At 44.9% G+C, this 20,613-nt stretch overlaps 1 protein-coding gene across 1 annotated transcript in view; it reads left to right on the top strand.

Moving 5' to 3' along the window:
- Nucleotides 1-2,029: 2,029 nt before the first annotated feature.
- The window catches only part of SDK1 (sidekick cell adhesion molecule 1), an 826,099-nt gene continuing 807,515 nt past the window's right edge, over nt 2,030-20,613 (top strand). Inside the window, exon 1 of the mRNA XM_049699672.1 lies at nt 2,030-2,487. Coding sequence (XP_049555629.1) covers nt 2,241-2,487 — 247 coding nt within the window. The 5' untranslated portion in view covers nt 2,030-2,240. The remainder of the gene's footprint in view (nt 2,488-20,613) is intronic.

The following is a 20,613-nucleotide window of genomic DNA, read 5'->3' as shown; positions in this document are numbered from 1 at the left end:
CTAGCATTTATTGAGTGTGAATTACCTCACTCCTTTGCAACTACCCCGTGAGGTGGGAATTATTCCTAATTTTTTACAGGAACATAGAGCCAGCAATTTGCCCAGATTTCACAACTAGAAAGAGTGGAGCTAAGATGTCAAAACCCTCATCCGCTCCACTGGTGCCTCACCCCCATCTCTGACCAAAGCAGAGGTGCTCAGCAGTGAAGCCACCTCACCCTTTTGTCCTGTTTCCCCCCACTGCACGTGGGACAGCCCCTTTCACACAGCAGGGGTGGGGTGGGGATGAGTGTGATGCTACCGCACAGGACTGGCCCACAGGAGGGTTCAACACGGTAGGCATGGCTCATTTCCCCCTCTAGACTCGCATATAACCCTGCGAGTTAGAAGAGGCCAAGGGCTGCTGCCGGGGAAACTACAAGACCCCTCCCCCCGCCCCCTCTTCCACGTGTCCTTAGGACACCACTGGCCCACAGGGCTCTGCTGTGCTGTTGGAGTTGGTGCGATACGGTCCCAGAAAATACGCTGGCTTTGGGTTGCATGTCACTTCCCACCCTCCTGGCATGGTGTGGGAAGCAGGCAGAGGGCAGGCCCTGGGGTCAGATCCAGTTCAGAATCCACCTCCTCCAACCGGCTGCTGTCCTCGGTCCTCAGTTTCCCCATCTTTCCTCATCTTTCCTTTATAGGGTCATTGTTCAGACTTAGCAGAGGTTGGGTAGCGCACAGTAGGTGCTCTGGAAGCGGGAGCTAGCTCCCACTCAGGAACCTCGGGCCACAGTGACCCGCCGTCCACTCTCCCGCCTGGGGCAATAAACGGAGTAACAGCAAACCGGCACCCAGTGCTTCCTGGGGAGCCAGCGCTGAGCGAGGCGCACGCCCTGACCCGCTGCCATCACTACTTAGTGATCTCACTCAATTATCACACGCCCCAGGGTCAGACTGTGTGTCACCTTCCAGGCCCTCCTCCCACAAAAATGCTGGCCTCCCAGCCTCCAGAGCGCTTAGTTCACTCCATAAACTCCGCTAATGCTTACCACATGCTGCTGAGCTCCGGCGACCGCGCCCACTGCCCTTCGCGGAGGCCCCAGGCCCTGCGCGTGGAGACTCTTCCCACCGGGAGATCCACCTCCTAGAAGACCCTCCCCCAGGGGATCCTCCCCCTAGAAGACCCTCCCCCTAGGGGACCCTTCTCCTAGGAGACCCTTCCCCTAGGGGACACCCCCCCATGAGACCCTCCCCCTAGGGGACGCTTCCCCTAGTGCACCCATCCCCTAGGGGACCGGCCCACCCCACGGTATGAAGCGGCCGGCGCTGTGCTCCCCGCAGGCCACCCATGACCTTGGACGCCCCTACAAAGCCTGCGTCCACTCCTCTCAACAGGCTGCGTATCTGCACCCACAGGTGCCTTTTGTTGTTGGGAATTGAAAACCCGATCAGGCGTGTTTCTCGTTTGCAATCCCCGCAACTTGGCGCATAACCACGCGAACACGGAGCCTGCCGGTGGGAGGGGCGGCCCCCGCGGGCGGCGGGGAGGGCGGGCCAGGGCGCTGGGAGGGGCGCGCCCTGTTGTCCCCGCCCGCAGCCTGCAGTCCGCCGGGCCCTCGGCCGCACGTGCGAGCCCACCTGCGCGCCGGCACTGCTGGGCGGGGCGAGGCCGGAGCCGCCCCAGCGGGAGCCGCTAGGGGCTCGCGTGCCGAGCCGGCGCCGGCCTGCAGTGCCCGCCGCACGTCCCTAGGGGGCGCAGCCGGCGCGGGAAGCCGCCCGAGTCGAGGCCGGGGCCCGGCGCGAAATTCCAGGCGGGCGGGCGCGGCGAGTTTGAAAACATTCGAGGGCGTGGGGGCGGGACGTGGGGGGGGGCCCGCTAGCCCCCTCCCCTCGGCCAATCAGCGGCGGCGGCGGGCGCGGGCGGGCGGCGCGTGCGGCTGGGCTGTGAATGGGGCGCGGCGGCGGCGGGCGAGCGGCGGCGCGCGGGCGGGAGGGTGCACTTTCTCCTCCGCGCGCGGCGGGGGCGGCGGCGTCTCCTCAGCGCCCGCCCGACCCTTCTTGAGACGCGGCGCGGCCAGGGCGCTCCGGCTGTGGGGGTGGCGTGACAGGTTGTCATCTCCCCGCTGACAACTTCTACCCCGCCGCTCCCCTCAGCGCCCGGCGCCCCTCGTATTTGGCCGCCCGGCCGGGAGGCCACCGCCCGCCGTCCCACTCACGGGGCCCGAGGCCGGGGCCGGGGGCGGCGGCTCCTCGGCATGGCCGGGGGCGTGCGGCTGGCGGCCGGCGGCGGCGCGGCGGGCTCGGGGCGGCCGCGGGGGTCCCTGCCTGGCCCCGAGCGGCGGTGGCGGCGGTCCTGGGGAGCCCGCTCGGCGCCCGGGAGCCCCGGCGAGGACGAGGGGCAGCGCGCCGGGAGGCCAGCGACAAAGTTGAGCACGGGCCGGCGGCGCGGGTGGTGGGCGCTCGCGGCGCTGCAGCTGCACTTGCTCCGGGCGCTGGCTCAAGGTAGGCGCGGGCCGGGGAGCGGGGCGGACCGGGGCCGGGAGCTGGGCGGACGCGGGCCGGGGAGCGGGGCGGACCGGGGCCGGGAGCTGGGCGGACGCGGGCCGGGGAGCGGGGCGGACCGGGGCCGGGAGCTGGGCGGACGCGGGCCGGGGAGCGGGCGGACCGGGGCCGGGAGCTGGGCGGACGCGGGCCGGGGAGCGGGGCGGACGCGGGGAGGCGCGCCCGAGTGCCGCTCGCGGGACCTGAGTGGAGCCGGGCGCCGAGCCTCCGAATTGGGAGCCCGCCGCTCCTGTGCGGGCTCAGTGGCTGACTCTCGTCGGGTTCCAGGTGCCGGGCACCTGGAGCCGGTGTCCCAGACCCCGCGTCTCTCCGGTCCGGTGCCTGACCCCAGGGGGAGCCCGGCCGTTGCTAGAGCAGAACTTTGGGTGCCCGCGGCCTCTCCCCTAGGCTTTGCCCTCCGCCCCCTGTGGTTTCTGTTGCGTCGGTGCTGGTCTCTGAGTGGGTGCTGTCCCTCTGCCGGTGCCAAATGGCCGTTTGAAAAGGGAGGTGGCATCTCTCCCGAGCCGAGCTGTCCCCGAAATCTGGGTTCTTTTAACGACCCAGCACGTACCTCCTGCCTCTGAGAATACCTCCTCGCTGAAGTTTGCTTGTCTGGAAAGAATAAAGGTGAAAGCAAGCGGCGAAAAGGTGGAAGTAGCTAGCTCCACGCGTCCTTTTGGTGCGGTCTTTTAAGATGCGTGTACCTGCGTGGGTAGCTTCAGGGGAATTGGCTTTGGTGGTATTTAGTGTCGTGGGATATGGAAGGAGACAGGTGGACGGCAGATGGGAGCCCTAAACTTAAATTAGCCGTGTTCAGTGTCCAGGGAAGGTGATGTGTGTGTAGCGACGGATAACGATTTAAGTGGAATCACATCTTAAAGGTCTGAGCTCAAAACTGTCATCGATAGTTTAACAGTTAACTCATCCTTCTTTTGTTAGTGTTAACCTAATCGATGTGCACTGAGGTCCTCCCCGCCCTCTCCCTAAGTGCCCGCTTTCATGTTCTGCTACATGGAAACATATTGCCATATTTCTGGTTAATTTAACTCTCCTCCATTACTTGGAAAATTTTCGTTTCGCTTATTTGTGCTTTTTTGCTTAATGACAGACTTTGGTAGAAAAGCATTAAGTCGTTTTGTAAAATGGGATCTGTAGATTGCCAGAGAAGCCAGGTTCAAGTGAAGAAATCTAAATCACTTAGGGATGACCTTTAAGATAGAAAAGGGTGTTTATTAAGTTTTCCTGTTTTGTTTTTTTCTAAAACAGTGACTTGCACTTTGCAATAAGCCCTGTACATTTATACATCTAAAGATTAGTGCACAAATTCAAATGGGGGAAAAATGTGGCTTTGTTTTGAAGTATATTATGCAGATTTCAACTTTTTATCAGTTTGAAGGCTGTCTGGCTTGTTGCTTTTTACGATTGTAGCGTTAATGAAAATTAATTTTAAAAAAGTACTAAGGCAACAAACTTTGTTAGCCAGGAGTATTTTATTCCTTGTTACCAGTATAAAGCGTGGGTACCTGTTTTACATTTACATGGTTTACAGAATGAACAGATCTTTTAGTGTAAAATTTCAAATAGGTTGTAACAAGTTCTAAATTCATTGACAGGTTTCTGTTCTCTGTGAAATGCGTAATATATCCATCATTTTTTATATTATATTGAAAATTCATGTTACAGGGGAGATGTCACTATTTGACAAAAGCTCATGTATCTTGAAAATGAAAATTCTGGTGCTGCTATAGAGATTTCTGATGGGATGATGAGTTGGTCATATGCATGGGGAAGTATTCTCTTGAATCTTATTAGATAAAATGTAACGTTCTAAATGGAATACCTACCACTTGGTTGGAACTGGTCATAAGTACTATATTACTATGTAGCTACGTGAAGCAATGCCTAATTTTAAGTGTTTCCTTCTAATGGCGTTTCATGTGGCTAGGCTTGGTCATGATATCTTGGGAGAAAATAAGTGCAATATAAACCAGTAAAAGTTACATAGAGTTACATAGCCCAAGTTATAAGCAGAGTGCGTGATTGACCATTATGTGAAACAGGTTCACGTCTTCCCAATGTAACTTTAATAGTCCTGGGGTTTCTTTCTACCTGGTAATAGGAATTTGAATTATATACTCTGCTTATTAGTGTGTTTGTAACTTTTCTAGATTGCTTTCTAATTGTGAAAGGCAGGTGGCAATGCATGCTTTCGGTATGTTGTCCACTAGGAGCCAGACGTGAGTGTTGTAGAAGGTGCCTTTTGAGGCGGAGGATGGCAGGGTTGCAAGTGTCATGTGTGTGAGACCTGTGGTGCCTTAGCTTTACTGCTGGATCTTTACAGGTGTATTGATTCTGGTAATGTTCAGTACAGCCTCATGTTAAGGTTGTATTCATCAGGTGCAGGGGGTAGGAACGCTCTCAGTTACTGCTTGGGGTGGTTCATAGTTCTTAGTTTCTCCTTTGGAGTTATTTCTAGCCACTTTGAACCATGGTTCTCCAACTTCGGTGTGTATCAGAATTACCTGGGGAATTGGGGGCACCTGTGGAGGGCCAGGTCCCTTTGTTCTTCAGTGAGCCACGTGGAAGAAATCAGCTTGCTTCCAGGTGATTCTGATACACACCAGAGTTGGAGAACCACCAGCTCCGATTGCCTGGATTTTCCTCATTCCCTTCACCTGCGCATTTCCTGGACCCTGTCTTTCCCAGTGTTTCTCAAACATGTTTGCACATTCGAATCACCTGGGAGCGCTAAACAATAGCGAAGCTTGGATCTCATTCCCAGAATTTGTTTTAATTGACTTGCGGTTTGACCTGGGCATCAGGAGATTTAAAAACTCCTCAGGTGGTTCCAGTGTTCAGCCAAGTTTGAGAACCATTGCTGTGATCCTTTTTACGGAAGATCCCATGACTTGATTTTTCTTTTAACCTTGTTTCTGGCTGGTCTTGTGGTTCTGTAGTGTGTGTACCTCCCCCCCCCCCCCCCCCAATTCCAGTGAGCTGTCTGCACTTTGAGCTGATTTTCACTTGTTCAACGTTCATGATCTCAAACTTTGAAATTTCTTCCAGACTTAATTAGCTTTTCAGTCGCTCGTTCTATTTATTCCTACTGACATCGTTGAGCTCCTGCTTTGTGCTAGTCTGGGGTTTGCATCAGCATCGCCAGTGCAATTTAAAAATACACTCATCTGGGCTCTACCTCCAACCTGGAGGTCTTTGGAGGGAGAATTTGTGCATTTAAAAACTCCACATGTGATTCTCGTATCTTCGTGTTACAGTTTTATCCTTGTTGGCCAATCCCATAATCTCACCCAATTCTCTGTCATCCTTAGCCTGACTTGCTGTGACCTGGACTCCGACCTGGATCCCTCTTCTTGGGCCGATCTCAGCCTTGAGTAAGGTCTACTAATTAGGCTTCTCTGCCACTGGTTTGCTGGAGAAATCTCAAAACAGTGCTAATTGGGTTCAGTACAAATCTAGCTTCCTTTTGGGCCCTTGTTGCTTCCCATTCTCCCTGAAGTGGTTTGTTTCCCCTGTTCCTCTTACCCCTAGACCCCCTTCTCCTCACATCTTTGTAATTTGAGTTTCAAGTGGAACTTGAGCTCCAGGCTGGCAGCTTCACTAGAGAGTCTTCATAGAGAGTACTACACTTAGTAAGTGTTCAGGTACTTACTGATTAAATTTTATTAGACCACTACATGTTTAACAGGTGGCAGCTGGCCACTTGGTTGGTAACCGTCTTGTAAATCTGACGATAAGCGATTATCACCCTCTCTGCAGTCTTACGTATGGCCACCTGTACCTCACCTTTACTGAGCCCTTATTATGTGCCACGCACTACGTGCGTTACAGGTAGGCTCATTTACTCGTCACAACAACCCCTGAGAGGCAAGGAGCATTTTGTCTCAGAGGAAACTGAGGTACTGGACTGTTAACTGATTTGCTTGAGGCCTCAGGACTAGTGGTGGAAGCAGGTTGGAAAGCAGGCTGCCTAATCCACAGTTTATGCTCATAACCAGTGGGCTGGAGTGTCTCCCATGCAGCCTGTGGCTTTATATGGGGAGGGAGAGCAATCTGATCAATACCAGAGGGAAGATGGAGGCTGATGTTTTCCAAATGCTGTATCGAGTTACATGGCCTCAAGGTTGGGGTCACCTAATTTACTGTTACCGTAAAACAATAAAAATTAGGTTAAACAATTTGGAAAATACAGAAGAATATGCATAGCACCCTGCATATAACTATCCCTCTCCCATAAGAAAATGACTTGCCAGTTTGGTTTTTCTTTTTGAAGAATTTTTTTTCTCGTAATGTAAATGTCAAATTGCAACTTAGAATGGGGTTGTGGCAGTCATTTGGCAGAGTTGAACTCCCGGGAATTGACCACTAGGAGCATACTAACCACTTCTTAGAAGAGCACTTGGAAAGTTCTTTTATCCTCACTCAAGTACATGCATAAGTCCTTTAAATGGAAATAGAGAGGTGGGGTTCATAAGGTACTGACCTTTTGTTAACATGCATTTTATCTAACGATAGTTAAGTTTAGCTATATATTGGGATTATATCTAGCCAGGAAGTTTCCTTTGTCGTCAAATATTGGAGTAAAACAAAGTCACTCTGAAAAGTTAAGCAGGTGATGGAGTGGAATCAAACAAGATATCGTAGTTAAATTCTACCTCCCAGTTGCCTTTATATTCTATCCTTTCTTAAGAGTCCTTGTATTGTTTTTTTTTTTTTTTCTTCTTTTTTTGCGGTACCCAGGCCTCTCACTGTTGTGGCCTCTCCCGTTGCGGAGCACAGGCTCCGGACGCGCAGGCTCAGTGGCCATGGCTCACGGGCCCAGCCGCTCCGCGGCTTGTGAGATCTTCCTGGACCGGAGCACGAACCCGTGTCCCTTGCATCGGCAGGCGGACTCTCAACCACTGCGCCACCAGGGAAGCCCCTAGAGTCCTTGTATTGTTTTTGTTGGGAGACTCAGGGCCTTCCTCCAGGTGTCCCTGAGGTCGGAGACCATAATGTCTGCTGACCAAATCTAGAGGATGGAACAGACACAGAGTGAAAACTCAGAAGCTGGATTTTGCCTAGGTCATGACTTAAATTTCTGTAAGAAGTAAAAAAAGCAGTTTTAAGAGTACACCATTTAAGTCCAAATCAATGAAAGTTGAGTAAAACTGAGGATGGGGAATGAAAATCAGGGGGAAAGGTATAGTATAAAGAGGAGTTAAAGTAGAATTATCTTAAAAAAAAAAAAAGTAAAGGTGTCGATGTAAGTTTTATGATCTGGTTAATACAGTAAGCGATGATACGTGTTTACCTAATGTAACTGAGCATTTTAATACGTGTAGAGTCTCTTTCATTCTAATTAGTAATTTGACTTCATCAGTTCTATAAGGCATTTTCTTAAAATTTCTCCTCAATTTGTAAATCTCTTTTAATAAAACAGGTTATAAATATTTGTACCTATGATCCCGAGAGAAGATATTTCGTCATTTGGGACTACAGTGATGGCACCTCGTGTCATCCTTTTGTAGTAACGCATAGAAATTAGTCTTATGTTTTTTAATGATTCCCTGAACTACAGGAGTCTGTCATAGTTTGATAGATGCCTACCTGCCAGTTACTGATCCCATACCTGAGACCTGTTCTGGAGAAATACATTATTATTAGTCTCACAGCTTCATTATTTTAACACTATTCTTACCATATCCAAATACAAAAATTAAAAATGTAGGGGAGCACTGCTTCAGGAAACTCTTGTTTCTCTGTTTGCTCTTCTAGTATTTAGGTGGTATGGCTTCTGGCAGGCAGCTTCTAAAGCCAGAGACTCACTGCCTTAGCCTGGCTCCAGGCGTCCCATCCCCAGGGTCTCTTGTAGGTGTTGTGGGAATGAGAATGTTTACAAAGCTTTTCTAGAAACAGGGATGAGGTGAATGGAAGAGGCATTGGGATAAGTGTTACTAGACCTGGTTTCGATTTTATTCTGTAACTAACTTGCAATATAAGCAGGTCTGTTAGCTTCTGAGTTGATTTTTCTCAGCTGTAAAAGTTGGAGGTTAGACTAGATCTTCAAAATCGTTCTGCTCTGATTCTTTGATCTGTATTTTGTCGTATCCTTTCTGCCCTTCACCAGACTCTCTGTGTCTTCTGTCTGGTGATTCGATAACTCCATATGTCTTGGTTCTTAGAACCTGATTCTCTTCATTTTACCTTTACCGTGATATTTACAATGTCGAAAACAACGAAGATGCAGTATAACATTTCTCCTTAGGGGCTGCCATCTTACACATGATATATTTACTCTAGCCTGAAAGTGGTTCATGCTCAAAATGTTAGGTTCTGGAAAATGAATTAGTGCCGTAATTTATCAGTGTAAGCCTGAAGTTTGGGGAAATAAATTTCTTTAAAATGCAAGATGCTTATTTATTTAAACGGCTGGAAGGGAAAGGGCAAGGCTAATTGAAATCTAGGAGGTACTTAATGCAGTAAGAAATTTTAGAAGATATGAAATAGTGATGTGAGAATGTTTATGTTTACAGGACAGTGACCGTCAGGAATTGAAGAGATTAGTAGGTGGTGTTCTCTTGATGTTTCTGGACGCAACCTAATGTTATGTTGGTTAATTGTCTTCATTAGGGACTTTCAGTAATTCAGAAGGTCCTCAAAATTAACAAAATAACTACACTTTAACAGGCTTAGCTGGCACTCTGTTGATATACAGACAATGTCTAGTGAAGATAGCAGCTATCAATTAAGTGATCCAATTTCTTGATAACAAATATGTCAGCCAGGTAAATCTATTAATTTACTGATCTTTGGAGATTAGCTTGTTGAACATGAGCTAAGACTGTAGTTTCTGCAGTGTTTTTGGGTTTGGTGTGTGTGTGCGCATGTGTGTGTTTAACTTTGGAGATGTGGACTTTAGAGAATTGGACTCCTGGGCCCGTATTATTACATAGATAAATTTAGCCTTTGGTGCAATGTTTTGTTGCCTTTTCTCCCTTTCAGAACTCTGCTCTGTATTCTAGACATGATTCTTTATTGTGAGAGTTTTGGAAGCTCTCAAATATGTAAGCTTGATTTTTATGAAGATGAATGATCTCTCCAAGAAAAAGAGCACAGGGAGGGAACTAAAGAATGACTATGGCAACTGGAAGAGGAGTATGGCTTCTCAGAGTGCCGTTAGTTGCCTTTATTAAGAATTTTACCAAACCAAACAGGCTAGTAAGGAAGAAGTTAGATTTGGGGCAAGGAGGTATATCATAGCTTATATCACATAGGTATAACCCATTCATATGTAGATAAGGATGATTATATCCACAGGTGTCTGGGTTTTTCTCTTTAGTGTGATCCTTAATTTTGTGTGTGTATTTATGGTTTTGTGAAAGAGGGACTATTTTCAAAGTGAAGGTCTTCTTTATTGCCTTCCCCCTAGGTGTTAAATGTGATGCAAAAAGAATAGGAGGTTTTAATTTTGTGGACTGAGCCCTTCTGCACAATGAGTGTCAGTGTTGTTTTAATACATGAACCACCAGATGGCAACAGAAAAAGTATTTATATAGGATGTAATCTCTAGTTTCCATAGCTATTTTTTTTCCCCTTCCATGGTACACTGCTTTTCAGCCCTTCATGCAATATATAAAATTCTTGTCTATGAGCAAGGTGAGTTTGTAATACCTTACAATGGAAATCACAACCAGGAAATAGAGTAGTGGTAAAGTATTACTAGAAAAAGACATTTTATTTACAGGAGTGCATGTATAAACTGTTCCCAGAGGGAGTGGGTTTCCAAGGATGCAACTTTATGATTTATGTTATTGTACAGTCATGTTTTTACTACTAATTTTTAATTCAGCATTTAGCTCTACAGTAAGCTGTGATGATTTGCAGAACATAAAACACGGCTCTTACCCTCTAGCATTTTATGTAACACCTTTAAAAGGAGGCGATACATGAGTTTACAAACATTGAACATATTTATGTATTTTCTGGCCAAAGGTATTTTTACTTTATGTGGAATTTGTTTTATTTTTGCTGTGTAGGTATGTCCCCTTTTTCTAAGTGTGTCTTCTTGGCTCTTCTAAGGGTTTTTTTTCTCCCCCTTTGCTAAGACTCTCTTGGTTGCAAACTAGAAACTTAGTCTGAATAACATTTTTTTTAAAAAAAGATTTTATTGGAGGCATCTTGGGGTATCAGTGTAACAAGAAGAATACTTTGAAACTTGGCAGCTGTAGGATTCAGCTCCATCTCAGGGATAACTAGAGCCAAGTATTTGAAACCTCTCAGGTGCTGTCCTCTTTGTCGTCATCTCTGCTTCTGTTCCTGTGTTGGGGTCCTTCTTGACTCTCACTGAAATTGCCTTTCTCTTTGTGACTAAAATGGGGCTATTGCCAGCCTTTACATTCCTATTGCTTCAGATCCTGAAATAAAGATTGACTTAAAGCTTTGGTTGTGAAATTTGTGAAATGGTCAGGTTTGCATTTTTTTAAAAATTTTTTTAAGAGATGTTGGGGGTAGGAGTTTATTAATTAATTAATTAATTTTTGCTGTGTTGGGTCTTCGTTTCTGTGCGAGGGCTTTCTCTAGTTGTGGCAAGCGGGGGCCACTCTACATCGTGGTGCGCGGGCCTCTCACTGTCGCCGCCTCTCTTGTTGCAGAGCACAGGCTGCAGATCCGCAGGCTCAGTAGTTGTGGCTCACGGGCCTAGTTGCTCCGCGGCATGTGGGATCCTTCCAGACCAGGGCTCGAACCTGTGTCCCCTGCATTAGCAGGCAGATTCTCAACCACTGCGCCACCAGGGAAGCCCAGGTTTGCATTTTAAAAGCATTATCTTGAGAAGAAAAGAGCACTTTGATTGCAAAATCGAGAAGGGGATGGGAGAAGCCAGAATGACTGTAGACAAGTTAAACTGTGTCATCTGTTGAGAGAAAGTAGTAGCTTGAGCCAGGGTGGTAGGGTTGGAGGTGGAGAGAGGAGGGCGGATGGGTAGGGAGAGAGACAGGGGAAAAGATGGACAGGACTTGGCAGTAGGTTCGATATGGAGGGTGATTGAGAATATGTCACGGGTGGTATCCAGGCTTTTGACTTGCATGACTGGTTGATTAGGGGAGTCGTTCACTGAGGTCAGACCACCTCAGTTTGGGCAGCAAGATCATGATTTTGGTTTTGAATGTATTAATGTGAGGTACCTTTGAGGCATCCAGAGAGACCTGTCAAGAAGATGTTTGGGTATATGGGTTTTGCAATCTGGGCTTTTGGTATAAATACTTGTGGAGATAGTATAGCATGTTTAAGAGGATGGGCTTGGCATAAAATAAAACTGATTCACAAAAGCTAGCTGTGCTTCCTTGGGTGGGCTACTTAATCTTCTTTAGGCATTATTTCTCATCCCTGAAGTATAATTGTACCTACTTCATATAGCTATTCTGAGGATCAGTTCATACGATCACAGATAAGGTATGTAGCACCTTACCAAGTACACAGTATGTATCTAGTAAGTGTTAGGTGGTGGTATCGTTGTTTACACTTTTGTGAACAGGAATCGTGCCTCATTCATTTTGTCTTTTCTCGTAGTACTAGGTATTAATAAGCCACTAGGCCAGAAGGGGGAGTGTGAACAGTTGATGTGTAGTCATGTTAATGTAGCAGTGACTTACTGGATAAATTGAAGGAGGAAGACGTTGGATTGATAAGAGTGAATTTGATATGAGGACCAAGGAAAGGCCATTGGGTTTGTTGATAAGGTGGTAAATGTTGATCCTTTTTAGTATAATTTCACTAGAGTTGTAGGACTATAAAGCAGATTGAAGCTGATTAGAGAATGAATGGTCAGTGAGAAAACGGAGTCAACGGGCGTTTTTCTCATATTGTTAAAATTCTCAAGAAAAGAACTGTGAAGGCATTTGAAGTGTGTAGTGACAAAATGATCTTGAAATACCTTGGGAATATTTTGAAAACAATTTAAAAACTGTTCTCGAGGCTGAAAAAAAATATGGGTTGTTGTCATCTGGCAAAATTGTGAGTAATCATCACGATTCTCTGAAGTGATCATTTCACAATTTCCTATTCTGCAACTCCTGGAGCCTCCTAGTGACACTGCTGCCAGAACTGTTAGAGAGGACTTCCACTCCCACCCTGCTGCAGACGCATCGACACTGCGGACAAAATAGAACAAGGGAAAGCAAAGCATTCCTGAGCCTGATAAACCAGGAAATCCCAGGTGCCACAGGTGAAAAGAGAATTCAAAGCGAGGCTGTAATTGGGAACTCAAGGCCTGTGGTGGTTTCAGATCTGAGTATAGGCCCCAAGGGCATGGACCTGAGGGTCTCATGAAGAAACAGGAGATGTAGTCTTAGGTGTGTGTAAAGAAGGAAGGTGGAGTTGGTGTCCTCCTGTACAAAATCTTGAAGCTGTCCCATCTGTGAAAAGAAGACTAGAAAAGCCTTGCCCACTCGTCTGAGGGAGTGCAAAGAAACGTGCTATCCTCCTGGGACTGTGCATAATTAGGAATAAGAAAAGAGAAAAGCTGTACCTCACACTGGTGGTAGGTTAAAATTTAACACTTCTTACAGTGCAACTAACCCTCAAGCTAAGAAATTAGCATAAAATCTGGTCCAGAACTATGGGAGCCAGTGGAGCCCTCAGACGTAAGTGTACAACTGTCCTGCAGAGAAGATGAGTCTGGGGACTCTAATAGAGGAAACAGCTCATGCTAAGGGTGAACTTGCAATAAAACATTGCAGCCACATGAGGAAATGAATCACTATGGAGGAGCTTTGGCAGATGTTGTAAATAGGAGAAAGGTGCTCCTGGGACATAGGACAGAAGTCACTTGGTTAAAATTACTAGAGATAAAAGGGGTAAGACTGCAATGAAAAAACACCACAGGTTGTAAAAAGAACACATGGATTTGGAAAGGAACCAAATAGAATTTCTAGAAACCTCAAGTAAACTCAACGGACAGGTTAAAGAGCTGAGTGGATATAAATGAAGCGAAAACTATTGATCTTTGAGGAGTTCCGAGGAAATTGCTTGTAATTCAGTACTGAGAGATAGAGGTGGAAAATGAGTGGATAAGACCCACTTTAGTATGAGAAAGTTCACCATTACCGATTTCTGTGAGCTTCCTGAAAGAGGAAATAGAGTGGGAGAGTTACTCTCCAAAGATATAATTGTTGACAGTTTTCCATCATAAACGCAAGGCTTGAGTTTTGAGGTCCAAGAAGCACAGTGAACCCAAGCAGGATAAATAAAAACAAATCCACACCTAGACACGTGGTACATGAAACATTGGAAACAAGACAGAAGCAACCCGAAGAAAGTCATTGCCTAAATATCTGGAAGACATTTTGTTGGTAGCAGAAGATGATAGAATAATATCTTAAATGCTTTGGGGGAGAAACAAACATCAGCCTGGCATTCTGTATCCATATGAAGTAATATTCAAGAGTAGAAGTGAAATGAAAGCTTCGTTGATAAAGACAAAGTTGATCACTTGTAGACTTTTGCTGAAGGAACTACTAAAAGATGTATTTTAAGATGAAAGAAATTGAAAGTCGAAGGAAGGAGTGAAATACAAATAGTGAAGTGCAGACAGGGTTCAGAACCTAGGAGATCAGCTTAAACAGAATCCTAGTAGGGCTACAAGTAGGCAGGCCACGTTAGAGTCTGGGGATTCGGCTTAGCACTTGGGACCGCAAAGATGAAGGATTCAGGTAAAAGAAACTGAGCAATAGGAGTGAGGAATTCATTGTCTAGATAATAGCAAGATTCTTGCCAGATAGAACCAAATATCAAGACCTTCATGTTTAGCCAACACATTCCAAGATGACCTCCTTTACATTCCGAATTGGGGTCTTAGCTGTGGAAAAATAGGACTTGGATCTTAGCTATCAGAGATTCAGTGCACAAGGGTAAACTACGTTTAACAACATTGGAGGGAAAGCATACATATTGAGGGAGGACAGTGGTTAAGATACGAAAAAGTTCAACGGATGAGGATAAATGGCAGATGAGAATGTAGACGTTTGCTGTTTTGTGTCAACTTGATATGATTGGCTAGTTGTTTTTGACCAACTCCTGGACTTTGAAAATTACTTAAATCTAGTATCACAGTAGTATAGTTAGACAACAGTCATCTGCATCTCTAATTTTGCTGTTCTCTGTGGGATCAAAAGTGTGAAATGTAAATTGTGGTATGATTCTATTTAGATGGATACTTTGTAGCAATTTAAAATCTACAGTTTAGCATTTTATTATCTGAAAATACAGCTTAAGAGGGTTTTTAAAAACTATAGTTCTTTGCATTAAAACTTGCTCTTTCTTGGGCAAATAAACTGAATTTCATCATAGATACTATTGACAATAAAAAACATTAAAAAAAACCCCCCACAAACAGCCAAACCCCATTTGCCCTGTGACTTCTCCCAAATCAGCTATTGAGGAAACATTGGGAGTCTTAACCTGCTCTGACTCCCATTCCCTCCGTTTAGGGGACAAGTTGGTTTGGTTGGAGTCTCTGCCCTGTGTGTAAGAGTTAGCGGCAGGTGACCCTGACCAAAATGGTGAGGATCTGAATTTTTCTGACATCTTTTCTAGTGGCTGATGTAGCACATGAGAAAACTACTGTACTATGCTGGTATTAAAAACATGTTGTAGAAGTGGATCTGATTGACATGGAAGGCTGTTCAGAATATACTAGGTGAAAAATGAGGTTATAGCATGGTTTGTACAGTGTAATAGTGTGTCTTTATTGAGTGCTTCTCATGCATCAGGCACTGTGCTAGGGACTTTCTATGCAGTATCTTATAATCTTGTGACAACCCTATTTTATAGATGAGGAAATTGTGGTACAGAGAGTTTAAGGTCACCTACTTAGTAAGTGGTGCAGCTGGGTTTTCAATGCAGTGCTGGCTGACTCCAGAGTCCCTGCTCTTGGTCCCTACACTGTGCTGCCCATTGTGTGTGACATGAGCACATGTGGTGGGAAGTTTCTGACATAGGGTCATCCATATATAGGTCAATAGAAAAGGGTCTGGGAGGTGATGCACCAGGATATTGATAGCAGCCGTGTCTTGGTGACTCTTTTTCCTTTTCTCTAATTTCTGATTTTCTGTAATGGGCTTAGATTGCTTTTGAAAAGTGTAATAGATTAAAAAGTAATGGGGATATAATTTTAAGTCAGAAATGGATAAGAAATTACTGTTTTATAATATATGCAGCAAGTATGGTTGAAGGAGTAGACCAGCCTGCTTAAAGTGCTTATCTCTGTGTTATGGGAAATTTTTCTTTTTTTCTGAAAGTTCTAAGTTTCAAACAACAAGCATTTATAACTTTTAAAAAATTATGAAAGCAATTGTTATTTACCATAATGTGATATTAGTGGATTTTAGGAGGAATATGGTATTAAAGTAGTTTAGTGGTTCAGGCTGAGATTGCAATAATGGGGACTTGAGATTTTGGTGTGTTTTTTCTGTTTGAGGAAACTTAAATTACTGTTTTGGGCCTTATTTTGTTCATCTACTTGAAAAAGGCATGCAGTATCTAAAATACAGGCTCATTGTAAGAACAAAAACTCCCTTGAAAGATGGGTTGATGAACACATTTGTACCATCGATTTTTAGTTAGTGCTTTAATCTTTGTTTTATGATTCTGGTGTCACATTCTCCCAATAACAGCTCTGATATCAAATAAATTTAATAAGTTCAAGTTTTAATGGTATTATGTACAAAAATTTTGAAGCATGTAGTTTATAAATGAAAATTAGTGATTTTAAATTTGTGTTTTAAATAAATTATGAATTATTAATAACTTTATATTAAATATAATGTAAATGCAAATTAGGAGAGTATCATGTATGAATGAATGCAATAGTGTACAAAAGGTGCCATTTTCTGAGAATGACCCTGGTACACAGCAGGGGCCCCCATTAGCCATTTCTCTGCTATGTCATCTCTTGACTTGTTTTCGTGGAATTCTACAAGTCTTGCAGCCTCAGAGCTTCTCTGGTTCTTGCTGATCCCGAAGTGTGGATGTTCAGCTTTTCCTCAAGTGTGTTTTCCAGTATGTCTCCCTTTTGCTTAAGCTAGCCAGACTAGCTTTTTCTTCGAGCAAACGATATCCAAACCTTTTAAAATGGGAGGGCTTAATAAGCACTGCCAATAATTTTGAACTGTATTATAAATAATAAAAAATTGTAGAAGTTCCAAAAGTAAATATTTCAAGACAAGCAAAGAAACATATATTGATTCTGAATGGGAGTATTATTCTTTGAATTACAACAAAGGGGATTGGTCTCGGCATGTTTTGATGTTATTTTCATCTTACCACTTTCCAGACTGATTGGGAAGTGAGAATGCCTTTCCCTTACCTTGCTTAAGGTGCTTATGTGCCTTTGTCTTCTTTGCCCATTTCTATGGCTTGGCTTCGTTCTCTGGCTGTGCTTCCCAGGGCTCGTCAGGAGTGGGCTTGCCTCTGCCTATTCCTGTCTCTCTCGGCTTACTGTTTTTGAGTGGCCGTTGTTCTTCCCTTCCTCACCAAGGTTTCCTACCTGCAGTCTCTCCTCCCATGTTCACCAGCATTTCTTTCTATGGGTGGCAACATGTGTGGTCCACATTTAGGATGTGAGCAGTGTTAATAGGTACCCTTTCCTTGTGGAAACATCTAGAAAAGATGCTTTATTAAAATAGATGTGGCTTTGTGGTTCTTAAGCCTCTTTATTTTATTTAGCTTTGGTAAGCGGGGAGGCTTAAGGTATCCTTTCATGACAGGATTTTAGTCTACAGTTATATTTTATTATGTAGCACTTATTCTCTATGAAAAAATACATGAGTGGTTAAAAAGTTGTATCATACCAAAGTATATGTATGAAAGGGATCTACTTTCCTGATCCTCATTCCCCTGGTCCTTTCTACTTGAGGTCATCGCTGTTCGCTGTTTTGAGTATTCTTTCAGTGACACGTGTAATGCAACCATATACGTATATCCTTTAGCTTTATACAGATGGTAGCCTACTGTTACATACTTTGGAGACTGGCCTCAGCATAGTTCTTTTTTCACTTAACAATGTATCTTAGATATCATTTTGTATTGGCAAGTACAGATATATCTCGTTTTTAAATACGTACATAGAAAATGTGCTTTTAAGCCATTGGCTGTGGTGTATTGGCATTATAACATGATGGTGTCTTGAGTCTTAGAGCTGGGTACAAATCCTGGCTCTGCCATTTGTAAGCTGTGTGACTTTGGGCAAATTACAGAACCTGTCTGTTTCAGTTGCTCATTTATAAAATGAAAAGTTAATATCCTTCCCAAGGTTTTTGTAAGGATTAGAAGAGATAACGTATGTAAAGCCTTTAGCACAGTGTCTTGCTTAATAAATCATAGCTGCTATTAGGTTCATGAATTTATCAGATCAAATGAACCCCTGATGTGTTTCTCCTCCCTCAGCTAAAATAAAATACACAGAAGGCATTACATGTTTCTTGACCTCATAACTTACCTTGGTTGTCCTTTTCCTCCAGCCTGTTGTTTATAGTCTCTCCTTCTTCCCTCCTCACCCTCTCCCCAATAAATAATATTCTTTTGCTTTTGAGGTTTCTTGGCTCGTTGATGACTTTACTGACCGATCATATCCTCCTGCCATTGCATTGGGTACCATCAGTTATGGTTTAGTATAAACCTCAACAGAGAAGGGATATTTCTGTTGATGATACTCTGGAATGAATTGAATATTGGCAATCAAATTTAGTCAAGTCACTAGACAGGATGATTCTTTTTGTGGCTGGGATTTCAGCTGGGATAGAAATGAGATTTGGATACAGATGGCAATTGGCAGAGAGAATTAAGTGTGGGCCCAAGATGCCACAGGAGCACTTCAGCTGTGGGCCTGTCTGGAAGCGGCCCTAGGAGGCTGGTCCACGGGGCTAATTATGAGGGGGCGTGTGTGCGCATAGGTGGGGGGTGTGCAGTGACACATTGTTCATCAAAAACTGTCAGGGTAAGTCAGAGGCGGTGGGTCCTCATGGGGAATAGTACGCAGGGTGTGGTGTGTTTAAAAAAAATAAAAAAATTTGGTGTGTATAAACTAGATGAGCTATCTTACTGAGCTGTTTTAATGTTCTTCCTGAGGGTACAAGCAGTCTAGCTGTGGCAAGCCCCAGCCTTTCCCACAGGGTAGGTTTGAGTCTCACTTGATGCGGTCTGCCAAGCTGTGATGCTTGGAGGACTCAGGATTGGTGCACCCGGGAATTCTGGTGTAGGGCCTTTCCAGGGAGTTGAGCGTCTGGAAGAGCATCTGGGGGCTTAGCTGGCTAGTTGAAGGTATTGGTTCATGTCAGTGTGATTTCATCTATACCTACTGGCTGGTGTGGCCTAAGCAAGCTGGCTTACATTCGCGAGGTTTCTTTTATCCTCTCTTCAAGATTGTGTTTTCTGGCTTCTTGGCCTTGATAGGTTTTCACTACTTGGATGATACATATGTGTACTGTTTGATCACCTTAATGTTTTCATCCCTACTGAGTTTCTATCATATGCTGTGGTGATGAGTGAGGATCTGTTACCTACTCCCAAGGTATCTGGTGATGGTCTGCATGTCCTTGGTCTGTGTATTGCCAACTGAGCCTTTCTGCCGTAGAACTGTAATCACTGAAGGAAATATATAGAAATGTGGCACATGAGAATACGTTTGAGATGTTCCGTTCAAGGAGTTCGTTTTTGTTACTGTTTCTTTATATTGAAAGTCTGATTTCCTCCATTTGTCTAGATATGTCCTGTTCTCACAAGTCCTTTTTTCTTTTCATTTACTTTTCTGAAAGTTTGAACGTTTAAAGAGATGACGACTCAACTCTGCACCAGCGTTTCCTGAGAAAGTGAGGAAATGAATCCCACCTCAGCCTCGCTCAGAAGTGGTGGAGGGTGTGATGTGGCAGAGCCACAACTCTTCTGCCTTTTGTGGCAGTTTCCCCGGGTTCATTTTCCCTGCCACCCAGTTCTGTTCTGAGGTGTGGGCTTAAGAAGCGCCAGAAGGTTCCCCGCTCTTCCTCCTCACCCCTCATAGTTGCACGTGTACACTGGAAGAGTTAGGCGTTCTAGCTCCAGACATCTGTGCCCTCCTTTGCACTTGGGAGTTTGCTCCTATCCCACCTTCTTACTTTACAGGCAGTACCTTGGACTCTATAGAGAAAGCTACAAGTAAAATCAAAAATAGGTATTTTTGGTACACAGAATAAGAACTCATGTTCCTGTAGGTTGCTGCTAAGTATTCAGTGTCAGAGTTCCTTCTTTAAAAAAACTGGCCTTGTTTTTCTGGTTTTTTTTTTTTGGCCACGAGGGGCGGCATGAGGGATCTTGGCTCCCTGACTGGGGATCGACACTATGCCCCCTGCTTGGGAGCATGGAGTCTTAACCACTGGACCACCAGGGAAGTCCCAAACTGGCCTTGTTTAATATTGATTTTTTTTTGGGGGGGGGGTCTCAGTTGGTGTATGAACACCCTAAAGATAGAGGAAGCCTTTTGACTAATTTTTGTTCTTTACAAATAAGTCATCAGAAATCTAACCGAATCTGTGGTGCCAGTCTATGGTCTTTGTAGATTTTTGTCAAATATTTTACATATTTTAAGCAATTTCTGTTTAAATAATAATTACAACTATCCCAGAGTAAGTCCTTCTTGAGGTACAGAATTTCTTCAACTACTTATCTTTGTTAAGAGAGGAAATAAGACCTTTCATATATCTTTTGCTGCTTATAGAATAAGACCAAACTTTATATATAGTAATATGTTTAAAATAATTTTGATCTCAGGAATTAGAAAAATTAGTACCTTGGTGCTGAAAGAACAGTGTGGCTTAAAAATATCAGCTAAGGCTAAGCAGTCTTACTTTTTTTTTGTGGTACGCGAGCCTCTCACTGTTGTGGCCTCTCCCGTTGCAGAGCACAGGCTCTGGACGCGCAGGCTCAGCAGCCATGGCTCACGGGCCCAGCTGCTCCGCGGCATGTGGGATCTTCCCGGACCGGGGCACGAACCCATGTCCCCTGCATCAGCAGGCGGACTCTCAACCACTGCGCCACCAGGGAAGCCCTAAGTAGTCTTAC

The sequence above is a fragment of the Orcinus orca genome, chromosome 16, assembly GCF_937001465.1.
Source record: "Orcinus orca chromosome 16, mOrcOrc1.1, whole genome shotgun sequence".
Taxonomy (NCBI): domain Eukaryota; kingdom Metazoa; phylum Chordata; class Mammalia; order Artiodactyla; family Delphinidae; genus Orcinus; species Orcinus orca.
Note: the sequence above shows the minus strand (reverse complement) of the source record. Positions and strands in the feature narration are given on the sequence as shown.